Here is a 24,029-nt window from a genome sequence, read left to right on the forward strand (position 1 = left end):
CATAACTTTAAATCAGATCTAAAAACAATCACCAAAATTACCCCAGATATTTCATAACCAAAAGTATATCTGGTGAAGCTTTTGATTTGTGATATAAAAGAAGTATCAAATCCACTTCAATCAGACTATCATGAAGCTTTAACAAACAGATTACAATTACCGATTACATTCACTTTTCATCTACATTCATACTACTTTAAACTAACAATAAACCAAGTACAACTAAAGCAAATTCAAAATTCTTAACTTTAAATCCTTTTTCAAGATGAGTTCCTCATTAACAGACCATGAAAAAGGAACAACACATCATATAGAAAGTGCCACATCTTCAATAGAACATAAATTATCAATATCAGAAGAAGAAAAAGAAATATCAGAAGAACATAAACAATATTTAATAAATAAACATGGTACATATAATTTAATTCCTTTACCATTAATGAATGATAATGATCCTTTAAATTGGTCAAATTTTCAAAAATTTTTACAATTAGGTATGGTTGCATTTCATGGATTTATGTGTACTTTTATGGCTTCTGGTGTTGTACCTGCTTTTGGTGCATATTCTGAAATTTTAGGTAAACCAACTCATATAGTTAGTTATTTAACTTCTTGTCAAATTGTCTTAATTGGTAGTTTTCCAATGGTTTGGGTTCCAATAATGAATAGATATGGTAAACGATTATTATTAATTATTTCAGTATTTGGTAGTATGTGTTTTGCTATTGGTGCTGTATTTTGTACAAGTTATGGTAAATTAATTGCAATGAGATGTTTTCAAGCCATATTTATAAGTCCTGGTTTAGCTGTTGGTGGAGCTATAGTAAGTGATACTACTTTTGCACATCAAAGAGGATCAAGATCTGGTGTTTGGTCGATTATGGTCAATTTAGGTACAATGGTTGGTCCTTTATTAATGGGATTTGTTGCACAACATGTTCCACCAAAATATATTTTTGTCGTTTTTGCAGTTACAAATTTCGTTCAAATGATTTGTTATATTTTATTAGGTAGAGAAACTTCATTTAATAAGCAAGATATGTCAAGAAATATTAAAAATCCATACAAGCAATTATTTAGAAAAAATGCAATTTTCCCAGAGAATAAAATTACACCATTGATAATTTTAAGACCATTAAAATATTTATTAAATTGGAGAGTTTTTATTCCTACTTTTGGATATACTATGTTATTCATGCATGCAAATATAGCAATAAATGTTGAGATTCCACAAGTTATGATTGCAAAATTTGGAATGGGTCCACAAGCATTAGGTTTACAATTTATTTCATTTATTATTGGTACTGTTATTGGAGAAGCTGGTGGTTTTATATCTGATATGTTAATTAAATGGGGTAGAAATAGAGGTAAAGGTTCAAGTTTTAGATTATGGTTAACTTATCCTGGTTATATTTGTGCTATTGTTGGTCTAATAATTTTTGGTGTATTAATACAACGACTCAAGCATTACAACGTTGTGGTTGCAAACGTTGGTCTTGTTATTGCTTCATTGGGCCTTCAATTAGCCACTTCTCCTATAATTGCTTACTGTATAGATTTTGTTGGTCCTAGTGAAGCTGGTTCAGTCGTTTTATTTATTACATTTTTTAGACAATTATTAGCATTTGTAGGGCCATTTTATTTCCCTGTGATGTTTGAAAACTTAGGTTTTGCTAAATCTTATGGAATAATGGCTGCTTTGATTGGGGCTTTAGGTTTGATACCTACATTAAGCTTACAATGGTTTGAATCAAGAAGAGGAAGATGAGTTAAAATACTTTAATATCTGTGTACTTTTAATTCTATACAATTTAAATTTATATATTCGACTATTCTTGATTTGGCAAATCAGGCTGTTGATACCCTTTATTCACTGGAAGCAATTTGAGACTGCAGTTGTCTACTCATTTCTTTTGAAGTCTTTAAATGTAAATTCTGAAACATGTCAAGAAATAGATCACCAGATCAAAAAAAAAAAAAAAAAAAGCACCAATTTTGCATGACTTTCTCCCACAATTGCCTACTCTAGAGGATTTTTGGTTTCTTGTGAAGTCGGTTTAGCTGTTTAACCCATTACACTCTTAAGACAATTTTAGTAATTTGTCCAACTTTTGTTAAGTATGGACCACAATAATTTTATAAATTATGATCTTTTTTGGCTGCGAAAAAAAAAAATTTTTGTGACAAAATTCACAATTGTACCAGTTTTTAAACCAAGTAGTTGAAACTTGATGATTATTGAGAAAAGTCGAGAGATGATTATTGAAAAAAGTCGAGAGAAAAATGCTTTGTAAGTGTTCAAACTTTTGGCAATTTGCTCGTAATAAAGAAGTACGATGCTAAAGTACTCTACTTTTAAAAAACTTAACTTTCGAAGAGCTATGATATTTACTTTTAGTATATATCAGATCCGTACCGCAGTAAAGCACAAACGGTAGCGCAGAGACACCTAGATTTTAAATTTCTAATATTTGAGTAGAATAAAAATCATATTCAGTCCCTTAAATAATTTGAAGATAAATGAATATTCTACCCTCAACCGATCAGTCAAATGAATAAGATTATTTAATACAGTCTGGTAAGTTTAATTAAATATATTAATACACAGTTTAATTAAAATAGATGACCTGTCAGATCTAATTAATGAGGCAAAAAATCAAGAAAAATGAGATAAGCTCTTACCACATGGGTCGATCTGAATAAGTAAATAACAAAAAAAAAACTTTTCTTTCTGCAGCTACAATCTAAAAATTTGATGCCTCATATAATTAATTTATTCTTTCTAAACTAATTTTGAAAGAAAAAAAGAAATAGGAGAAATTTGAAATCATCACAAAACCATCCAATTTTAAATAGATTTATAGATTCAAAACACTTCAACATTATTAACCAGCTACGAAGAGCAATGATTATTGATTATACGAGTTGATATATCTACACAATAATAGTTAATTATGATATCAAGGGATACCTTCACTTGCTGTTAAACAAGACTAGTAAACCATAGAAACAATGTATAATTGACACATGTCTTCATTAACATTAAAACTTTCTTATAATAAACTTAAATTTGTGAGTTCATTATATTATTCCATATTAATTCTTTAAAAAAAAGAAATAATAAATTGAAAAGAAAATGAAGAAGAAAAAGAAAGAAAAAAAAATAACTGTCATACAAATTTTTTAATTTAAACGACAGTGTTTTATCATTAATGGACATGTCGGTAACAGTATTTTAATTTTTTAGTCATTTCAAATTTTTTTATTTGAGCTATGATCTCTTTGATCAGTTGTGAGTTAATCTTTCTTTCAAAAAAAGTAATTCAATAGTTCTTTATTATTATACTATTTTACAGGTTGTTAATTGAATTATTAACAATAGATTAAAAATTTATGTCATTAAAAAAAAAAAAGTAGTGTAAAACGTGACTAATCAAAAGTTTTTTAATTTGTGTTCATTTTGTTAAATTTATTTATTTATTAGTTAATTATTTATTTTTCTGTTGTGAAAATTAATTATTGGAAGCGTCGTTGAATAAAATTTTTTTTTGCCAGTCCCTTTTATAATTTTTTAACCTCTTCTTCTTCTTCTTCTTCTTTAACTTTTGGTTCATTCATTTCAATACTTAATAACTTTTATATATATAATTAATTTATATTTAAAAATTCATAAGTTTTAATCTATTTATAATTTATTCATTCATCGATTTACCATCAAAAAAAATCGTTATATACATTTATTAATTTATCTGTATATTTATTTAGGTAAAGAAACAACAACATAGTGAATAAAAAGATTAATACTCAAATTTTTATATAAATATTATATTTATCAATATTACAAAAACCAAACTAAATTATATATATTTAATCATTTTAGATTAATATATTAAAATAATAAAGAAGAAGAAGAAGAAGATAGAGAAAGATAGGATTTATTTTCATTTTAGCTGTTTATATCACTTAAGGAAAGAATTTAAGTAACAACAATTACGTTTTTTACTTGATCATTATCAACTCATCAGTTCAAAACTTTTTTCACTTTATTATCATAAGAACTTTTCATTAAGATTCTTATACTACAAAAATTTTTCATTTTATCAATTAGAATTTCAAATTTTATTATCATAATTATTATTATTATTCACATTTTTTTATTTTAACAATTTATAAAATATATTCATAAGGGCCAAAAATGAATGCTACTTATTATCCACCTCAGGTTTCAGGTCATAGAGCTACTTCATCATTTCATTATGCTCCAACTACTACTACAAATTATCAACAACCAGCCCCACCACCACAACAACAATCATATTATCAACATGGACATAGTCAGTCTTATTATCAACCACCAACTCAACAAGTTTATAATCAACAACAACAATTATTACCACCACCTCCACCACAACCAATTCATTTCCAAGCCCCACCACCAATGGTTATGCCTATTAATCAAATAATTCCACCACCACAAGCAGTACTGCAGAATATACCGAGTCAACAACAACCACAACAACAACAAGAAGTAAATGGAGGTATCAACTCCGTATTGGAGTATGATTTAAATCAAATGTCTTCATTTTTAGGTTGGTGTACATTTGGAATGTTAAAACAACAATCATCACCTTCAAAAGATTTTGAAAACTTAATTTCATCAGTGTTATTTGCAACAAGATTACCTAAATCTACTATTATAATTGCGTTAGAATATATGAATCAAAGATTTTCATCGAAATTATTAAGTGCTAATTTAACTGAACATGAAATTTTTAATTATCTTGTTGTTTCATTAGTATTAGCTAATAAATTCAATGATGATAATACATTCACTAATAAATCATGGTGTGGAGCTACTGGATTACAATTAACTATATTAAATTCAATGGAAAAAATTTGGTTAGAAGAAGTTAAATGGACATTATCAACAACAAATTTCGAAAGAAATTTACAAGTATTAACTCAATGTTGGAAAACTTGGTGTGAAAAATATGGAACAGATGCAATAAAATCATCATCACCATTACTCCCTTCTACAACAACAAAAACTCCAACATCAACTTCATTTTTAATGAATCCACAACAAGTTTATTCAACACCTACAATATCACCATCATCAGTTAATTTTATAGATCAATCGTCATCACCTTATGATAATTATAGTTATCAACAACATTACAATCAACAACAACCTTATTTAGGTTCATCGCCAGTTTATCAAGATTTTGCCAATGCTCAATATAATCAATATTATCAACAACAATCTCAACAACAATATCCATATCATCATTATAATAATTTTATAAATCAACCTAATTATAACGTAGGTCAATTTTATATGGCAACTTGTTGAAAAACGATAGTTAACAATAATCCAAAGAGTTTTAGCCCCAGTGTTTCAAAAAAAAATTATATTTACTTTTATTAATTTAATATTTGCTGCCTTTTATTTTATTTCATTTTTTAATTTTTTTTTTTTTTTTTTTGAAATTTATTTTATATAATTTATATATACTTTTGTTTTTTCGTTGAGTTTTAATTTGAATTTTGACTATATATTTGTCTTCTTAATTTCATATGTTTCAAGATGATTCAAAATGTTCAATTGTTTGTTTTAGATAATATTCGCGTTAAATTGCGAATAGGAATTTTCTTTAAGACGTGCAGGTTTAGCACGAGAAGTGGCCATTGTCGACCCGTTTCAACCCGAATGAACAAGTCGAATACAACTTGCATTTTAAATTTGCATTTTTTAATAAGATTCATTTACAGCTTTATAACAATCAGAACTAATCTAACGAAATACGTCTTTTTGTCCAATAGAATTCTTAATAGTCAATTATAATCAAATTTGTAACCGAAAACAAAGTTCAAGTTACGGCCATGCAAACAAAAAAAAATAAGCTCAAATTTTCGATAAAATAGACAAAGAAAGTTGTCATATTTTGTCATAATTTGAACTATTTTCAAAGTTTAATTTTGATCATCTGAAACCGCAAAGAAAAGTTACAAATACTTGGTAAAAACCAAATTAAACTATCTAGAAATATGTTTTGATGCTTAAAAAGTATATAAATGTGATTTGGGCTAAATTGAGTGGTGGTGCGTAAAATTAAGTTGTCTCAAAATTTGTTAAATTTGGTGATTTTGATGCAAATTCCCTGATTTTCTCGACTCACCCATGTGAATTTTTGCAATTTTTCTACAATTCAACACAACAAATATCAATTTTAAGTCTATAGAGTTGGCTTTAAATTGAGCTACAAATCAAGCATCAGAAAATAAAATTAATTTAAGAATTTTATCAGAGAGTTAATTTTATGACAGCCACCTCAAAAATATAAATTTTGGGAAACTTGACATCGTGGCATCAGAATTAGTGTTTCAGAGTTTAAAAATATTCCGTCAGAATTTTGACAGCATCACCTTTCGCTATAGTGTGATCAAAATAGAAATTTTGAGTTCTAACGATGCTTAATTTGGCAAATTGTGTTTTTGGAGTCCAAATTTCAGCTTAACTGAGGTCCAAAAATTTTAGGAATTTTTGGTAAATGCACTATAGAAAGCTTAAGTATTGTGGTTAAGATCATTAGACCAGAAAATTTTCAATACAACGTAGTATTTTTTTTTTCAATACTTTATCCATTTATAAAATGTGCAGGCGCCTTTTTGAATCTAATAAATGAACTACATTCGAGAGGAAGAAAAAAGATGTTCTCAAAATCTAGCTTTAGTTACTAATTTATAACCCATTCAATTCTTGTTCTAAATTTTACTTTTTTAATTTTAAAGATCGTTTTAGCCAAGCAAATTAAATTTTTACCAAAGAAATATAATTACTAAAATTGAAAGGGGTTTCACCTAGAAATTGTTGAATTTAAAGCATTGCAGTTAATTTTTCTTGAATTTGATAATAATAAAATGAGCTGAAAAGGGAACGGGTGGATCAGGATGAGTTTGGAAACACCACTGTAGATTGTAGATGACCCTGTGAGGTGCGCTTGCTATTTAACGTTCCTTATTCGACTAAGTTTCATTAGTCTGCAAATACTTGCGGAATTATGGTTTTAATTGTACGAAGACCAACAAGCTTGAATAAATGTTTTTCTTCATAACCTTGTGAATTATTACTTATAGAAATCCTTTGATGTTAATTGAAGTTGAACAAAATGCAATTTGCAGAATGGAGAATAAGATTCGTTTTTTTCGTAAATTAATTTTAGAGTCTCGTAAAGTTTTAAGCGATTTGCAGTACAGCTTAAATACTTGATCGAACAGTTTCATATCATGTGGTTGCATTTTCGAGAAGTAGTACGAAAGGTTTTCAACTATAAAATCGAGTACACAGTTCATTAAACCTTCAGTAGAAAAAAAATATTGAATTTTGATATAATGCCTTCAATTGTTCCAAAATTAAACGTCATGCAGCTATACATTCATAAAAGTGAGGGAAACCCAGCTGTTTCTACCTCTTTAATAATTGATAATAATTTATCCGCTCGGTGGACAGTGTCATAAGTTTTGAGACATACTCGACATAAAATTTATTATATTTATATAAATGGCTCAATTTTTTAATTTCTTTTTTTTTTCAAAAATCTCTGAAAATTTGAATTTTTTTGGATTTCTACGTATCTGGTATAATTCTAATGGAAATGATAAAATCATCAGTTTTTTTATTACAATGTAAACAGAATGCCCATATTGGTCATTAAATTCAAATTATAAGATGATGTTCAAACAAACGTATAGTAAAACCTAAAGTAAGAACTAAGTAGTAAAGTAGTGCATATCAGGAACTGGTTCGTAAAATAAATTAAAGTTTCGTAAATATTTTAGAGATCTACAGTAAAATTTTAGTTTTACCCCAAAATATGTCAGGATATGTAGTATAACTATTCAACATATTATAAGAGTAACTATTTAAAATTTAAATCTTTAACTAAATGTATCCTGAATATTATACTTTCAAATCTGTACCCCCTCTGAGTCTTGCAGTCTTTTACTTACATTATGTGCAATATGTAATTTAAAGTAGGCACAAGATTATGCCATATGCATTTTGGATTAAAAAATAAAAATTTTCTACAAATAAAGTTTGTTGACATATCAATGAGCAATTTTCCCCATAATTGATTAGAATGTATAGAATCTGCTTCGAAGATCAGAACAACAAGAACATGGTCTAAGAACCTTCTGAGATAATTCTCGAAATTGAATTGATTCACATATAATTTCTTGACCTGGACCCCAAAGTAATCTTTCGATTCTTCATCAAAATTGTCTTAGCTAAAATAAAATCCCGGTATTATTATAACTCCATTTAAGGTAAAATTAATACACAAACTCATATTTGAAATATAATAATAATTATAATCAATTAGTAAGAGGGATTAACGCAAACTTCACAAAGATCGTGCTTCAATTTTTTCGAAGAATAAAACTTTATAAATACTTGAAAATAACTTAAGAAGTTATACCGACCCTCTATTTAATACTGCTTTATTTTTACAAAAACAAATCACATAAATTATTTTATATAACCAACCTAGTTTAAAACTCCAAATATAGTTACACAAAACTAAACTGGTCTAAAAATATTTTGGTAGCTAATTACTGATTAAATATTTTATAAAATGCATTTTTATAATTCATTTTTATCCATCTTGTCAGTCACGACATTATTACTTCAATTCGGTAATGTTTTAGGTGTAAATATTCCAAGATCAGCTTATCAAAATGAGCAAGTTTTATCATTAAGTGATGATGAATATGAGAAGCTTTCAACTGAAAATCTAAATAGAATTATTGAAGAAAAAAATTCGGAATTAGTTGGTCAAAAATAGTTAGCTTCTGTTGATAATAAAAAAAGAGCTTTAATTATTTATTTACCAAACCCAACAGTAACTTCAACATTATTTTGGACAGGTGAAAGTATTTCAACAGAAACTTCAACTCAATTAACTGGTTGGGGTTTAACTGATTATGTTAAAATTTATTATCCATCAACCACTCAAGAACTCTCTACATCAGCTGGTCCTATAACAGCTGCTACTTCATATGTTACAGAAACTAATACGCTGAAAGTCTCAGAAACAAAAATAACTAAATATACAACAATATATGGTACAGATTCAATAATTCAAACTGAAACCATAGAAGGTGCAAAAACAAATACCGTGAGAGTCATTTATCCACCAAATCCAACTAGTTTTACCACGTACTTTAGTTATAAGACTTACTTAGAGACCATTACTAAGACGGCCACTTTTGGAGGTACTAACACAGTCCACGTTGTTTATCCAAGAAATCCAACAGTAACTTCAACACATTTTGGAGATGTAACAGCACGTCTGGTTAGTGTTGAGACTGGTGATTTTGATGGTACAGATATTCGTCATGTAATTTATCCACCAAATACTACTAAAACCACTACCGTGTATGGAACTGCAGAAACTATTGAAACAAGTACTGAGTATGGTGGTTTCGGAAGTAGAGATACAGTTAAGGTTTTATACCCACCAAACCCGACTACCTATATCACAAATCAAGCCGCTGTTTCTTCTACCACTACTCAAACAGGAAAAATTGGTGGAACAGATACCGTTAGATTTTGGTTACCATCATCCACTATCAAATCAACTAAGTATACAACAGTTTATGGAACTGATTCAACAATTCAAACTTCAACCATAGAGGGAACAAAAACAGATACAGTACAAATTATCTACCCACCAAATGAACAATATTTCACTACTTACTTCAGTTACAAAACTTTCCTTGAAACTCAAACTATAACTGCAACTTTTGGAGGTACTAACACAGTTCACGTTGTTTATCCAAAAAATCCAACAGTTACCTCAACACATTTTGGAGACGTTACAGCACGTCTGGTTAGTGTTGAGACCGGTGATTTTGATGGTACAAATATTTATCACGTAATTTATCCACCAAATACTACTAAAACTACCACCGAGTATGGAACTGCAGAAACTATTGAAACAAGTACTGAGTATGGTACTTTTGGAAGTAGAGATACTGTTAGAGTTTTATATCCACCAAACCCAACGACCTATAGTACAATTTGGGTAAATCCAACAAATATTCCATCAAGTACTACCCAAACTGGGAAAATTGGTGCAACTGATACAATGAAAATATGGTTACCATCATCAATTGTTAAATCAACTAAATATACCACAGTTTATGGTACTGATTCAACAATTCAAACTTCAACCATAGAAGGAACTAAAACAGATACAGTACAAATTATCTACCCACCAAATGAGCAATATTTCACTACTTATTTCAGTTACAAAACTTTTCTTGAAACTCAAACCAAAACTGCAACTTTTGGAGGTATTGATACAGTAAATGTTGTTTATCCAAAAAATCCAACAGTTACCTCAACTCACTTTGGTGATGTAACGGCACGTCTGGTAAGTGTTGAGACTGGTGATTTTGATGGTACAAATATTTATCACGTAATTTATCCACCAAATACTACTAAAACTACCACCGTGTATGGAACAGCAGAAACTATTGAAACAAGTACTGAGTATGGTACTTTTGGAAGTAGAGATACTGTTAGAGTTTTATATCCACCAAACCCAACGACCTATAGTACAATTTGGGTAAATCCAACAAATATTCCATCAAGTACCACTCAAACTGGGAAAATTGGTGCAACTGATACAATGAAAATATGGTTACCATCATCAATTGTTAAATCAACTAAATATACCACAATTTATGGTACTGATTCAACAATTCAAACTTCAACCATAGAAGGAACAAAAACAGATACAGTACAAATTATCTACCCACCAAATGAGCAATATTTTACTACTTATTTCAGTTACAAAACTTTCCTTGAAACTCAAACTAAAACTGCAACTTTCGGAGGTATTGATACAGTTAATGTTGTCTACCCAAGAAACCCAACAGTAACTACAACTCACTTTGGAGATGTAACAGCACGTCTGGTTAGTGTTGAGACCGGTGATTTTGATGGTACAGATATTCGTCATGTAATTTACCCACCAAATACTACTAAAACTACCACCGTTTTTGGAACTGCAGAAACTATTGAAACAAGCACTGAGTATGGTGGTTTTGGAAGTAGAGATACAGTTAAGGTTTTATACCCACCAAATACAACAACTTATATAACTGGTCAACTTGCTCCAACTGCCGTTCCTTCAAGTACTACTCAAACTGGTAAAATTGGTGCTACTGATACCGTAAGAATTTGGTTACCAAGAGTAACAGCTTAGTTTGCTAAGTCTGATTCACAATTTTTTGATTTTTGACTTCACTTTATATATCGAGGTCTTAATACTAGGCAGGTCCCTTAATTTTTATAATATGTTTTGATCATTCTTATATGTCGTTTGATTGTCTATTTTATAGATTTTTTCTAAATTGTATATGGCTTAATTAACTAATATATATATGCAAATGTTAACAAATTCCCGTTTTCCAACGACTTCAGCCGTCTTATGTACTGCAAAGCTAGTAGTGAAAAAGTACAAGTCTAAGTATTAGCTTCATACAACTTCAAGCATTGAAGTTAGGTATACTATACCAATCGCTTGGCTCATTTTACGCGCACTTGTAGAAATACCCGAGATTTTAAAAAGCCCAATTTTTGAAAAGTATACAGATTTCTGACCATAGACCAAAGAAACAAAACTACTTATTTAACCCGTATTAAGGAGAGTGAAAGAATGAGAAGAATATCTTTAAGATTTAAAAGTTATAAGTCTCCGAATTTTCACAAAAGTGAAGGAGCTTCCACAATAAGAATCAAAACTCCCGAAAAACCATCCACTACAACTTCTCCAACATCATCATCATCAACAACTTCAACAACAACAGACTCATATAAATCCCAAAACTCCCCCTTTGTAAAAGAATTAATTCAAACAGGCAAACCAAATTGGTCAAAAGCCCCACCACAATTAAAACAAAGATATAAAGGAATACACTTGATACTATTATCAATTCCCATAATTGGAATAAGTTCATATGAATTACGGGCAAGATTAGATGGTAAATCAGTTAAAAAAATGCAAACTGGAGAAATATTACCTGATGGAACTATTAGAGAATTTAATGAATTTGAAAAATATCAAAATGAGAAAAATAGCTTGTTTGGGAAAATATTTGGGTTGGATTTCTTTTTGGATGGATTAACTAGTAAGACAATGAATAAAGGTTTAGATAAAAAGGAAATTGGGAAAGAATAGTTTCTAGATTATTTATTAAGAGAGGGGAAATTGAAAATAACTAAATTAAGTTGATTACCTCCAAATGGGTCGATTTTCATCTAATGACTTTAGCAAATTTTCATCATCAAATCTTGAACCTAATGATGATAATGGTCTTTCAGGTGATGTACAATTATAATCTAATCTTCTTGAAAAAGTTAAATTTGGAATTTTCATTTCATTTAATAAAGAATTCGGTCTACCAATTATCGTGGTGGTAGAAGAGCTTGCTCTTGATCTTGTTCTACTTAAATGGAAAGGATCATTTCTATGATGATACGATAAACTTTGTTTTGTTTGAGTTTGTGGTGAAATATCCAAGTTATTACGAGGTGTTTGAAATTTTGAATGTCTTAATTTACAAGGAGATTGGAAAATTGGATGATTTGAACAGATTTCTGGAATTTTGGTATAACCTTTTCTTTTGATAATTTTTGGGTACCCCATTTCCATATAATTTGAATTCATACGAGGTAATTTAGAAGGTTGTCTAATACTTGAATTTAAAACATTATTAAAATAACTATTAAAATCAAATGATGAAATTCTTGATTTTGGTTTTTTAAAAATTATTGAATCTTGTAATGTATTGTTACTCAACTCTGGACTTTTAACTAATGTTCTTTCTTCATCTTCTCGTTCATCATCATTAATGTTGAAACTGTCAAATACTTCAATTAATGAGTTTTTTAAGTTCCTACCACTTGGTTTTGTTTTACCTGTGAAAATATCTATAACTTTATCCTTGTTCTGAATACTTAATGGTAATGTAACAGATTGAACATCTACATTAAAATCAATACCTAACCCATTGTTCATTGGTCTATCCAAATTATCATTGCCGGAACTTCTTGATTTTGTTTGAAATGGTCTAAGACCTTTGGAATGATTGGTTTTTTTAATCATCTCCTTCTTCTGCTTTTGAAAAATAGATAAACTTGAATCAATTTTCGATCTTGATATCAAATCATTAACCTCCATCCATTTTGGTTGTAAATTTTTATTAAACAAATTCAGAGTTTCCTTATTAGTAATAACATGTTCAACAATAGCACTTTCAATCAATTTAATGGAGTTTGAACAAATTTTATATCTTGATCCAATGTCATCACTTATAACTGAGTTACCTTCAGTACTTGCAGAGTCACAAAATGTTAAAACATCAATTAAGTCATCACATTCTTGTTCAATTTGTTTTGTCAAGTAACTAAATATATCATTCCATTTCGAATCTATTTTTTCATATTTCAATTTTTGAAGTTGACTCGTTAAAATTCTCCATTTATCTAACATTGATTCATAACTTTGTAAAACAAACTCTCTTGATACTTGAAACGAAGACGAATGCGAACATATCATATTAAACTCTTCAACTTTTTGAGGTACTATATCTAATGATACTTTTAACGGCAATACTTTTGATTCAATTAATTGGTATTCCTCATAAATTTTTTCATCTAAATCATTAAAAGTCGGTAGTTTTATAGATTTTATTGAAAAAGTATGACTGTTATTAAAATCATTAATTTTCATCTTGGTAACAATATCATTTAAATTATATTTTGGTAAGACTTTTCTTGGACTTGATAAATTATAATCTTTCAATTTTTCAATTAATTTTATACAGTCTTCAATTTCTATTCTCAACAGTCTTATAACTAATTCAATTAATTCATGATAATTTATAGATATATCTAAATTTTTTTTCAATATAATCAGTAATTTTTTAACATCTAATAGTATATCACTTACTTCTTCAAATTTTTTTATTAGTGATTGAGTTATAAACAAGTTTGAGTCAGATGATTCAACTAATAATAATAATCTTGATATAATGGAATCAATACTTTCCAAATTTCTGAATAAATCAGTTAATACATTTTTACCTTCATAATACCATTCTAATAAATTTATAGAATTTTTAGAAACTTCTTTAATATTATTAAAAACCATAATTAAATCATTTAAATATAAATCAATATCTTCCAAAATTTTATTCATCTTAAAGGAATCATGTTGCAGTAAAGTTATTGGTAATGAACCTGATTCTTGATTTGGTTGAGTTAAGTTGATCAATTCTTCAAAAAATGAAAAGTTTGGTATTGAAGATAGTAAGTGTGATAGTTTAATTTGTGGGTTTCTTGAAGTTGTATGATTCATAGTAGCATTGATCGTTATTGCAATGAGTATAAATGATTTTTGTAGTCGAGTAAATTGACGGTTGCTTTCTTTATATTAAATATAATATGTTGTAAAGTCAATTTAAAGTTAATATACAATTTATTGAAATTTATAATATGAGGTGGCAATTATTATTCAATTAAGGAAATATTTTATTCATATATATATCCCTTTAGTTGTATTAAATGAGATCTAATTATAAATCTTGTTATGTAAGAATTTAATATATTAATAAGAAGTTGTAACAAAGTGTATCTACTATAATAAAATAAAATATAAAAATATGAAACAAGTTAAGATCAAATTGTAAACAAAAGAATTAATCAAGTCACGTGTAAGGTCATGTGATATTCATAATGGTTTAGATAAGAGTACTGTTTTTTAAAACTTACTAATATTCTTATACTTTATTCATCAGTTCTATTCTTACCTCTTAATAAATTAGTCTGGTCACATAAATATCTTAATAAAGAACAAACTTACTTTCTATTCTTTGTACAAAATCGTATGAAGATTTAAATTGTTTCATTACTCGAATAAATAAATTTTCAAATTGTTTGTTACAAAATCAAATAGATTCGTATTAAACTTTTTGTACTACTATTTAATTTATTTGATTTTTGGAGATGAGTTTTTGATATCAAATCACTTTACATTACAACAAATATATATTCATACTAAAACCAAATTTACCCAATATACAATACAGAAACCAATTGCATACATTACAAATCAATCAGAATTAACTTAAACGCACTCAAAATCGTATAAAATGGGAAAAGCACCAAATAAAAAATTCACAACCAAACCAAACCCAACTGGTAATACAGTAGCAGCAGATAAACACTTAAATTCAGTTTTCAAATTCAATACCAATTTAGGCCAACATATCTTAAAAAACCCTTTGGTGGCTCAAGGTATAGTAGATAAAGCACAAATAAGACCAAGTGATATAGTTTTAGAAGTTGGTCCAGGTACAGGTAATTTAACAGTACGAATATTAGAAAAAGCTCGTAAAGTAATAGCATCAGAAATGGATCCAAGAATGGCTGCTGAATTAACTAAAAGAGTTCATGGTACACCACAAGAAAAAAAATTAGAAATTATACTAGGAGATTTTATAAAAATGGATTTACCATATTTTGATATATGTATATCAAATACTCCTTATCAAATATCATCACCTTTAGTTTTCAAATTATTAAATCAACCAAGACCACCTCGAGTATCTATACTAATGTTTCAACGTGAATTTGCAATGAGATTAGTTGCTAAACCAGGTGATGAATTATATTGTAGATTATCTGCAAATGTTCAAATGTGGGCTAATGTAACTCATATAATGAAAGTTGGTAAAAATAATTTTAGACCACCACCACAAGTTGAATCTAGTGTTGTTAGAATTGAAATTAAAAATCCAAGACCTAATATTGATTTTAATGAATGGGATGGACTTTTGAGGATTGTATTTGTTAGAAAAAATAAAACAATTGCTGCTGGTTTCAAATCTTCTAATGTTATTGATATATTAGAAAAAAATTATAAAACATATTTATCAACACAAGAAAATGGAGATGGAATGAATATTGATTATAATTCAAATTTAAAAGATATTATAAAAGAAAAAATTACTAAAGTATTAACAGAAACTGGATTTTCTGATAAAAGAGCTGGGAAATTAGATCAAACTGATTTTTTAAAAATGTTATATGCATTTCATCAAGTTGGTATACATTTTGCTTAAAAATCCATCATAGCATTATTGCATTTATTTTTTAATTTTATTAGACTAGTCTATAATTTTAATCTATTGATTTAATTAATTACCTTCTTTTAGTAACTTTAGTATTATCTTTTTCAATAACTTCACCAACACCTCCCATTTCTTCTAGATTATCTTCAGCAACACTAATAGCTTCTCTTCTTTCCCAAAATCTATCTTCACATAAATCAAATGCTATTTTCTTTAAATATTTACCTCTAGCGTCTCTATGTGATGATATTGACCATTCTAAAAATTGTGCACCTGTACGAATATAGAAAGCACGTAATGATTCAAAAGGTTTTGGATGGGGCAACCATGGTCTTTGATCGGGGAATTCTTCTTCTTCTTCTTCTTCCTCAGGTACTTCTTCTTCTGATTCTGATTCTTCTTCTTCATCTTCATCATGACCATTTTCTGCATGTTCATCGTCATCTTCATATTCATCTTCATCATCATCATCATCTTCTTCATCTGAATCTTCTATAGCTTTTTCTAATTCAGATAAATCTTCCCAAAATACTTTTACACCATCTAATCTACCTAAATCAATTGAATAGAATGAATTTAAATTAAATTCTTGATCTCCTCTTTCAAATATACCTCCAAATATATATAATTGATCATCTACTACACATGTTGTAGCATTAAATCTTGGATGTGGTAATTGATTCAGTACGGGGTATTCTATCATTTGTTTTTGGTCTTCTTCTTCTTCTTGATCCTCGAGTTCTTTTGATTTTTGAATCTCTTCTAGTTCTTTTTTATCTTCTTCCTCATCATTTAAATTTGCTTTCTGTAAAATAGAATTCAAAATATCTTCTAAATCTTCATCTCTAGTTTTTTCCTTTATGACTTCTTTCTTTTTATTTCTTAATGGTCTTAAAGTTAAATTATACCACCTATTATTTTCAATATGATAAGAATATAATTGATTATAAAATTCAGAATCTAATTGTTCTTCACTTTCTTCATAATCATAAACTCCTCCAAATAATATACCTCTATTTTTATGGTAAACTAAAGAACAACCAACTCTTGGACTTGGTAATTGACCTTGTTTTTTCCTTCTCTCGAACTTTATACTTTTTAAATCACTTTTCATTTTTAATATCCAACAATCATTTAGTACTTTCCCCTTTTGTAAACCTTTTCTTGCTTTTACTTTTGTATAACCTCCATAAATTACACCACCTTCATTACATGGTATAAATGAATGACCAGATCTTGCATCTGGTATAGGATGAGTAGGCGGGAATTCAACTTGATACCATTTAAAATCAGTAACATCAAATACCCATAAATCATTTAAATAAGTAGTAAAAGTTCCTAAATCTCTAAATCCACCATGTAAGATTATAAAATTTTTCCAAACAATTAATCTATGACCTGATCTAGCTGATGGTGATTTTTTCAAATCTAATTTTTGCCATTCCTTTGAATCACAATCTAATATCCAAGTATCTCCATAATGATAAAATGTTGATTGTTTAGGTGATGAAAATTCTCCTCCAAATAATAATGCAATACCTGATGGATGTGAACACATTGCATGAGATGATCTAGGCAAGGGGGAGTTTTTTGATATTATTTTTCTCCATATATCGTTTTCTGTTGAATATGTGAATAAATCATTATAAAAATGTGCATTATTATTACCTTCTAAAACAGTTTCACCACCAAATAGTAAGATTTCCTTTTTGGTATGTAAAGGGTTTGAGATCATTGTTGGGTTTAATCTCTTTGCTGGATGTTTTTCTAGTATTTCAATTTTTACTTCATTAAATTCTTCTTGTTCTTTTTGATAATTTGCTAATATTGTATCAATATCATCATCTTCTTCTTCTTCACCACCTAATTTTTTAGCTAATTTTTTATTCTTGGTTTCTGCTTTTGCATCGTTTTTCTTTTGTTTTTCTGCCGACCTTAACTTTTTGGCTTCCTTGGATTTTTTATCCTTCTTGGCCATTATGGAGTGAAGCTATTGTGAAATATTGGTTGTGAAAAATATGGTTGCAAAGATTTAAATTTGAAAAGAACTAAAAAAAAAAAATTACAAAATCAAAATATACGAACCAAAATAATCATAACAAAACTTACAACCAATTAATTAGAAGAACTTAGTCAATGTCAAGCACAAATACAACTACCACAAGTGACTACTTCATAAAACAAAGAGATCTTTTATTACAAGAAATATCAAACAATGTAAATGACGTTTATCAAAATATAGAAAATTTAAATAGATCATTAAATGAATCAATACAAATTGGTAAAGAATTTGATGATGTTGGTAGATTATGGAGTTCATTTTATGATGGTATAAATGAATTAAAGGAAAGAAGTGATAGATTTGAATTGAAGAGACAGGAAAGAGAACAACAACAACGTGGTGATAATTTGGAAAGTGAGGAATAATTTTGATGTGTAGAGTTAGATAAGGTTTTAATGATTAATGAATAATGAATTTTTATGAACAACCATCGTAGACGCGTTCACCCTCTAATTTCGAGTACTAATTATAGGAATATCAACGATTTCTACAGTTCATCTCCAAGAATTACTATAAAAAAATGAGTTTAAAATTTTTTAAAAAATATATAAAGATTTTTTATTTTAATCAAATTAAGAAAAGATAATACACAAGAATAATACCTTGAAAGTATAATAAATTCTTTTAAAAACATTTGTGATGAACAATTGATGGACCAGATTCGTCGTATTCTTGTTTTGAGATCCACATTTGTTGGAAAGTTGATAATGAAGCCAAGATAGAACCACCAATCCAGACTGAATATTTTCTTTCTGGTGGTGCAATAATTTTAACCTTCATTGATGATGGAGCTAAAGCAGTGATTTCTTTTTGCATACGTTCAGCAATACCTGGGAACATAGTTGTACCACCTGACATAACAATATTACCATATAATTCTTTTCTAACATCTATATCACATTTAATAATTGAGTTGAAAGTAGTTTGATCAATACCAGCAGCTTCTAAACCTAAATCAGCTGGACGGAATAAAGCTTCTGGAGCTCTAAATCTTTCATTACCAATAGTAATAACTTGACCATCTGGTAATTCATAAGATTTTTCAATAGCTGATGATTGTGATGAAGTTTGCATTTCTTGTTCAAAATCTAATGCAACATAACATAATCTTTCTTTAATATCTCTAACAATTTCTCTTTCAGCAGTAGTAGAAAAAGTATAACCTCTTTCTGATAAAATTTTCATTAAATAATCAGTTAAATCTCTACCAGCTAAATCAATTCTTAAAATACCATGAGGTAATGAAAAACCAGCATAAATTGGAACAACGTGAGTAACACCATCACCTGAATCTAAAACAATACCAGTAGTTCTACCTGATGAATATAATGATAAAACAGCTTGAATAGAAACATAAAATGCTGGAACATTAAAAGTTTCAAACATAATTTGAGTCATTTTTTCTCTATTTGATTTTGGATTCATTGGAGCTTCAGTTAATAATACAGGATGTTCTTCTGGTGCAACTCTTAATTCATTATAAAAAGTATGATGCCAAATTTTTTCCATATCATCCCAATTTGAAACAATACCATGTTCAATTGGATATCTTAAAGTTAAAATACCTCTTTTTGATTGTGCTTCATCTCCAACATATGAATCTTTTTGACCCATACCAACCATAATACCTTGATGTCTTGGTCTACCAACAATTGATGGGAAAACAGCTCTTGGTGCGTCATCACCAGCAAAACCGGCTTTACACATACCAGAACCATTATCAATAACTAAAGCAGCAACTTCTTCTATAAATCGTAGTTAGTATTTGAAATTATTCTTTGGTGATTGATTTATTTCAAAGTAGTAGAAGTAAATTTCAAAATCAATTTCGTTGTTGATTAAATTGCTTATCAAATTTCAGAAATTACGGTCTACCTCAAACACTGAAAAAAGTTCTGATTTCGTGACAACATTTATTCAACAATCTGGCCATTTGAAGATCTTCAAAATATAGTCGACGATCTTATCATTATAATTTTTACACTGAGTAGTCCAATCTCTGTAATTGATCAGTGTCGATAAGGTTGTTGTATAACTAATTTTTTTGATTTAATTGTTGACGATATTTCTTGTTCCGTTCGTTAAAAAAAAATTAATCTCGACCAAATATTATACCTAATATTGCTATGCTTTAAATCTCCAACAAAAGTCGTTGAAATTGATCGAGGTGAACTTTTCATTTGAACTATACTTCTTTACATTATATTGATTGCTTGAGGTACAATTGTATAATTAATTGGCTGAAATTTTGAAACTGTAAACATTTTATTGTCGAATTGTCGACCAAACGAAAAATTGAACTTTGAAAAATACTTAAAATTGAACTTTATAAAAAATAAATCAAATCAATCAATCAATTGAAGTCATTGATCTTTATTGATAATAATGTGACTAATTAAATTACATACCACCGTCCATTTTTGTATTATTCTTTTATAATCTTTTTTTAAAATGTATATATATAAATCTAATTAAAGAAAGTTGATTCTTTAAAGATAAAAAATTATATTTTCAGTTAGAAAAAATTTGAAATTTTATAAAAACTTGTGCGAACAACCAAAAAAAAAATTGAACGAATTGAACGAACTAATTTTAAATTAATAAAAAATAATTTATTATTAATTAATTGTTGGCAAAAAAAAATAAACTAATTACTTTTATAATTAACACGATTAGATAACGAAAATGAGAAGGATAATAATATACATATATATAGTATAAATAGACGATACTATTATATGATATAGTTCAGTCGATAATAGTTTTTGCTACTCAATTTTGGCAGTACTATTGATTTAATCGAATAATAATCATTAATAATCTTAAGACGTGTCATATAATTTTTCAAAAGCGATTTACACGACTTTCAGAATTAAAACTCAATGATATAATAAACATTGTAATACATGAAACCTGTGTTCCCCTATTGGAAAGTGAAAATCAATGATGATATCAATGTCTCTATTTCCAAAATCGATCACCTCTGTAGAAGTGATTTTTCGTAGATACAGATACCTTCAAATTGAATTATTTAAAAATAGAATATATCTTCAAGTTTCAAAATCATCATATTATTAATTTCTCCTAATTATAATGATTTAAATGATCATTAATTATTAGTATAAATCAAACTTTATCTCGACTAATTCTTTAAAGTCAGGTCGAGAATTGAATGGCAAATTTTACAAGTCGGCTGTTGCGGTGATAAAAACATTGTAATTATTATTCACAATCGAAATAATCACAAAATCAAATTTTATTAATTAAATTTTATAATCTGAAACTTTTAGATTTATATTAAATGAAAAGAGGCTGTATAAATTTATTAAATAAATGATTGTCTTGAAGTTTAATAATTAATTAATGGAACTGGCACTTGAGATAATCATCGTATTGTTCTTTGTAGAAGATTTTCCTTCTATTTGGTCTAATACAGACTAATTTACATTTTCATAACCAAATTTCAAAATATACGTTTCATTAATTTTCCTATTAGATAAGAAAAACATTATGATTATAATTACGAATTTAATTAATCAAAAATAATAGTAAAACTTGATTAAGACTAAAAACTTATTGACCATCTAAGAATCTTTCTAGTCATATGTAAATGAATGTTTTGTATCACTATTCATTACATATCAACCCAGCTATTATTAGCAAAAAAATTTATGAATAATTTATTAAAATATGATATTAAATATATTGATATTGGAATGTTTTGAATATTTCCATTTTTAGAAGTTTAATTACACTACTAAGGAAAATATAAAAATATGTAGAAAGAAAAAAATGAAAAAAATTAAAATTTTCATTCAGTAAATTTATAACTCAACGAGTGTAGAAATTATCTCTGGTTTAAGAATCAATCTATCTACATATATAATCATTTTGATACAGTTACAATTTGGTAACTATTGTACTGTAACATATTAAATATTATTAACCTATTTGAAACGTATAATAATATCTAATACTTAAACAAATTAAAAATCATTCTCGCATAACCAAAAAGAAAAAATAAAATAAAAAAAGTCATACAAAAACTGATCTTATTTTATACCCGTTGAAAATTAATAGCATTAAATTAGGCTAATACATCAAAATATCAATAATACATCTAATACAATATGTCATCGTCAGTACCATATGATCCATACATTCCAAATCAAACTACTGGAGATCAATCCAATTCAAGAACAGCAGCTATACAAGCAGTATGTATATATATCTATTTGAAGAATTTAGGGGTTGATATATAAGTAATCTTCAAGTATCGATCCAAACAGTAATCCAAAATTAATATACTAACGCACTAATATTATTATAGCAAATCGATGATACAGTTGGAATAATGAGAGATAACATAAATAAAGTAGCAGAAAGAGGTGAAAGATTAGATTCAATAGAAAATAAAACTGATAATTTAGCAATATCTGCTCAAGGTTTTAGAAGAGGTGCTAATAGAGTTAGAAAAGATATGTGGTGGAAAGATTTTAAAATGAGAATGTGTTTAATATTTGCTGTTATTATTGTTATTATTGTTATTGTTGTACCAATAGCTGTTCATTTTAGTTGAGGAACTTAAAAACTCAAACACTGAATCAAATTCTTTCTTTGTTAAGGAGAAAGGATTCAATTTGTTTCTTTATTAGATGACAGAAATCTCATGAATTATTGAAAGTTTAATTTTAAGTTAATTATTAAGCATTTATTAAAAGCTTATTTATAATATATTAAATCATATTATTGAAATATTATTTCAATTTTATTAATTACATATTGTTTATAATGTATAGTATCATAATTTTTTTTTGGATTTTTAGAAATTGATTGAGTATTTTTACATCACTTTTGTATTGACAAGATCTATGGTATAAATACTTTATGTAACCTATAAACAAGTTCACGCTTTAATTATTATATAAATATTATAATAGTAAAACTTAACACTGTATTACTTTGAATAAAACTTTCCAGTGCAAAAGAAGTCAATTTCATTCAAAATTCAGAGTTAAAAGAAAATGAAAAAAAAAAAAAAAATTCAAAACCAATAAAAATTTAATTTTGTATGAAGAAATTAATAATAGAGTATTTATCTATTATTTACTAATATATTAATTAAAGAAGAGTTTATTTTTCATAATTTTTCACTAATCATTTCATCAATTATATATTCAACAATGTTAAAATCATTATTAAGACCAACAACAGCATCAATTCGTTTTACTGCTTTAAAACCACAAACATATAACCTTATACGTTCATTTTCATATACAACCCCACAATTTTATAAAGCAAGTAAAGAAGATCATGCTTATCCATATTTACATGAAAAAAAACCAATAGATACAAAATATACAGAAGAACATGAATATGTGAAATTATACGATGATAGTTCTGCATTATTAGGAATAACTCAATATGCAGCACAAGCTTTAGGTGATGTAACATTTGTTGAATTACCAGAAATTGGTGATCGTATTGAAAAAGGTGATACTATTGGATCTATTGAATCAGTTAAATCTGCTTCTGAAATATATAGTCCTGTTTCTGGTGAAATTGTTGGTATTAATTCAATATTAGAAAGTGAACCTGGTTTAATTAATGAAGATCCAACTGTTGAAGGATGGATTGCTCATATTAAATTGGATGATCCAAAAGAAATTACTGAGAATGATTCACTTTTGAATAGTGAAGATTATGCTAAATCTTTAGAAGAAGATTAAATGGTGATTAAGAAGAAAAAACAGTTAGTTAG

The 24,029-nt window shown here is 27.6% G+C and overlaps 10 protein-coding genes across 10 annotated transcripts; 7 read left to right on the top strand and 3 right to left on the bottom strand. All coding sequences in view use genetic code 12, as the record gives it.

Moving 5' to 3' along the window:
• Positions 1–265: 265 nt before the first annotated feature.
• Positions 266–1,768, top strand: KGF54_002014 (uncharacterized protein; the record flags this gene model as incomplete). Its single annotated transcript, XM_051762448.1, has 1 exon — positions 266–1,768. One exon carries the CDS (start codon positions 266–268, stop codon positions 1,766–1,768), a length of 1,503 nt encoding a protein of 500 aa, XP_051620526.1.
• Positions 1,769–4,195: 2,427 nt separating this feature from the next.
• Positions 4,196–5,353, top strand: CLG1 (Clg1p; the record flags this gene model as incomplete). Its single annotated transcript, XM_051762449.1, has 1 exon — positions 4,196–5,353. One exon carries the CDS (start codon positions 4,196–4,198, stop codon positions 5,351–5,353), a length of 1,158 nt encoding a protein of 385 aa, XP_051620527.1.
• Positions 5,354–8,636: 3,283 nt separating this feature from the next.
• Positions 8,637–12,251, top strand: KGF54_002016 (uncharacterized protein; the record flags this gene model as incomplete). The annotated part of the gene is made up of 3 exons (XM_051762450.1): positions 8,637–8,835; positions 8,929–11,243; positions 11,718–12,251. The coding sequence occupies 3 exons, from the start codon at positions 8,637–8,639 to the stop codon at positions 12,249–12,251; spliced, it is 3,048 nt and encodes a 1,015-aa protein (XP_051620528.1).
• A 54-nt stretch (positions 12,252–12,305) lies between these two features.
• Positions 12,306–14,432, bottom strand: KAR9 (Kar9p; the record flags this gene model as incomplete). Its single annotated transcript, XM_051762451.1, has 1 exon — positions 12,306–14,432. The coding sequence occupies one exon, from the start codon at positions 14,430–14,432 to the stop codon at positions 12,306–12,308; it is 2,127 nt and encodes a 708-aa protein (XP_051620529.1).
• Positions 14,433–15,225: 793 nt separating this feature from the next.
• Positions 15,226–16,197, top strand: DIM1 (putative dimethyladenosine transferase; the record flags this gene model as incomplete). The annotated part of the gene is made up of 1 exon (XM_051762452.1): positions 15,226–16,197. One exon carries the CDS (start codon positions 15,226–15,228, stop codon positions 16,195–16,197), a length of 972 nt encoding a protein of 323 aa, XP_051620530.1.
• A 79-nt stretch (positions 16,198–16,276) lies between these two features.
• KGF54_002019 (uncharacterized protein) lies at positions 16,277–18,184 on the bottom strand (the record flags this gene model as incomplete). Its single annotated transcript, XM_051762453.1, has 1 exon — positions 16,277–18,184. One exon carries the CDS (start codon positions 18,182–18,184, stop codon positions 16,277–16,279), a length of 1,908 nt encoding a protein of 635 aa, XP_051620531.1.
• A 158-nt stretch (positions 18,185–18,342) lies between these two features.
• DAD1 (Dad1p) lies at positions 18,343–18,633 on the top strand (the record flags this gene model as incomplete). The annotated part of the gene is made up of 1 exon (XM_051762455.1): positions 18,343–18,633. One exon carries the CDS (start codon positions 18,343–18,345, stop codon positions 18,631–18,633), a length of 291 nt encoding a protein of 96 aa, XP_051620532.1.
• A 259-nt stretch (positions 18,634–18,892) lies between these two features.
• Positions 18,893–20,686, bottom strand: ACT1 (actin; the record flags this gene model as incomplete). Its single annotated transcript, XM_051762456.1, has 2 exons — positions 18,893–20,013; positions 20,677–20,686. The coding sequence occupies 2 exons, from the start codon at positions 20,684–20,686 to the stop codon at positions 18,893–18,895; spliced, it is 1,131 nt and encodes a 376-aa protein (XP_051620533.1).
• Positions 20,687–22,398: 1,712 nt separating this feature from the next.
• KGF54_002022 (SNAP receptor) lies at positions 22,399–22,847 on the top strand (the record flags this gene model as incomplete). Its single annotated transcript, XM_051762457.1, has 2 exons — positions 22,399–22,485; positions 22,599–22,847. The coding sequence occupies 2 exons, from the start codon at positions 22,399–22,401 to the stop codon at positions 22,845–22,847; spliced, it is 336 nt and encodes a 111-aa protein (XP_051620534.1).
• Positions 22,848–23,451: 604 nt separating this feature from the next.
• On the top strand, positions 23,452–23,997 carry GCV3 (glycine decarboxylase subunit H; the record flags this gene model as incomplete). The annotated part of the gene is made up of 1 exon (XM_051762458.1): positions 23,452–23,997. The coding sequence occupies one exon, from the start codon at positions 23,452–23,454 to the stop codon at positions 23,995–23,997; it is 546 nt and encodes a 181-aa protein (XP_051620535.1).
• Between the last annotated feature and the right edge of the window lie 32 nt (positions 23,998–24,029).

The sequence above is a fragment of the Candida jiufengensis genome, assembly GCF_024610255.1.
Source record: "Candida jiufengensis strain CBS 10846 chromosome Unknown scaffold4, whole genome shotgun sequence".
Classification (NCBI taxonomy): domain Eukaryota; kingdom Fungi; phylum Ascomycota; class Pichiomycetes; order Serinales; family Debaryomycetaceae; genus Lodderomyces; species Lodderomyces jiufengensis.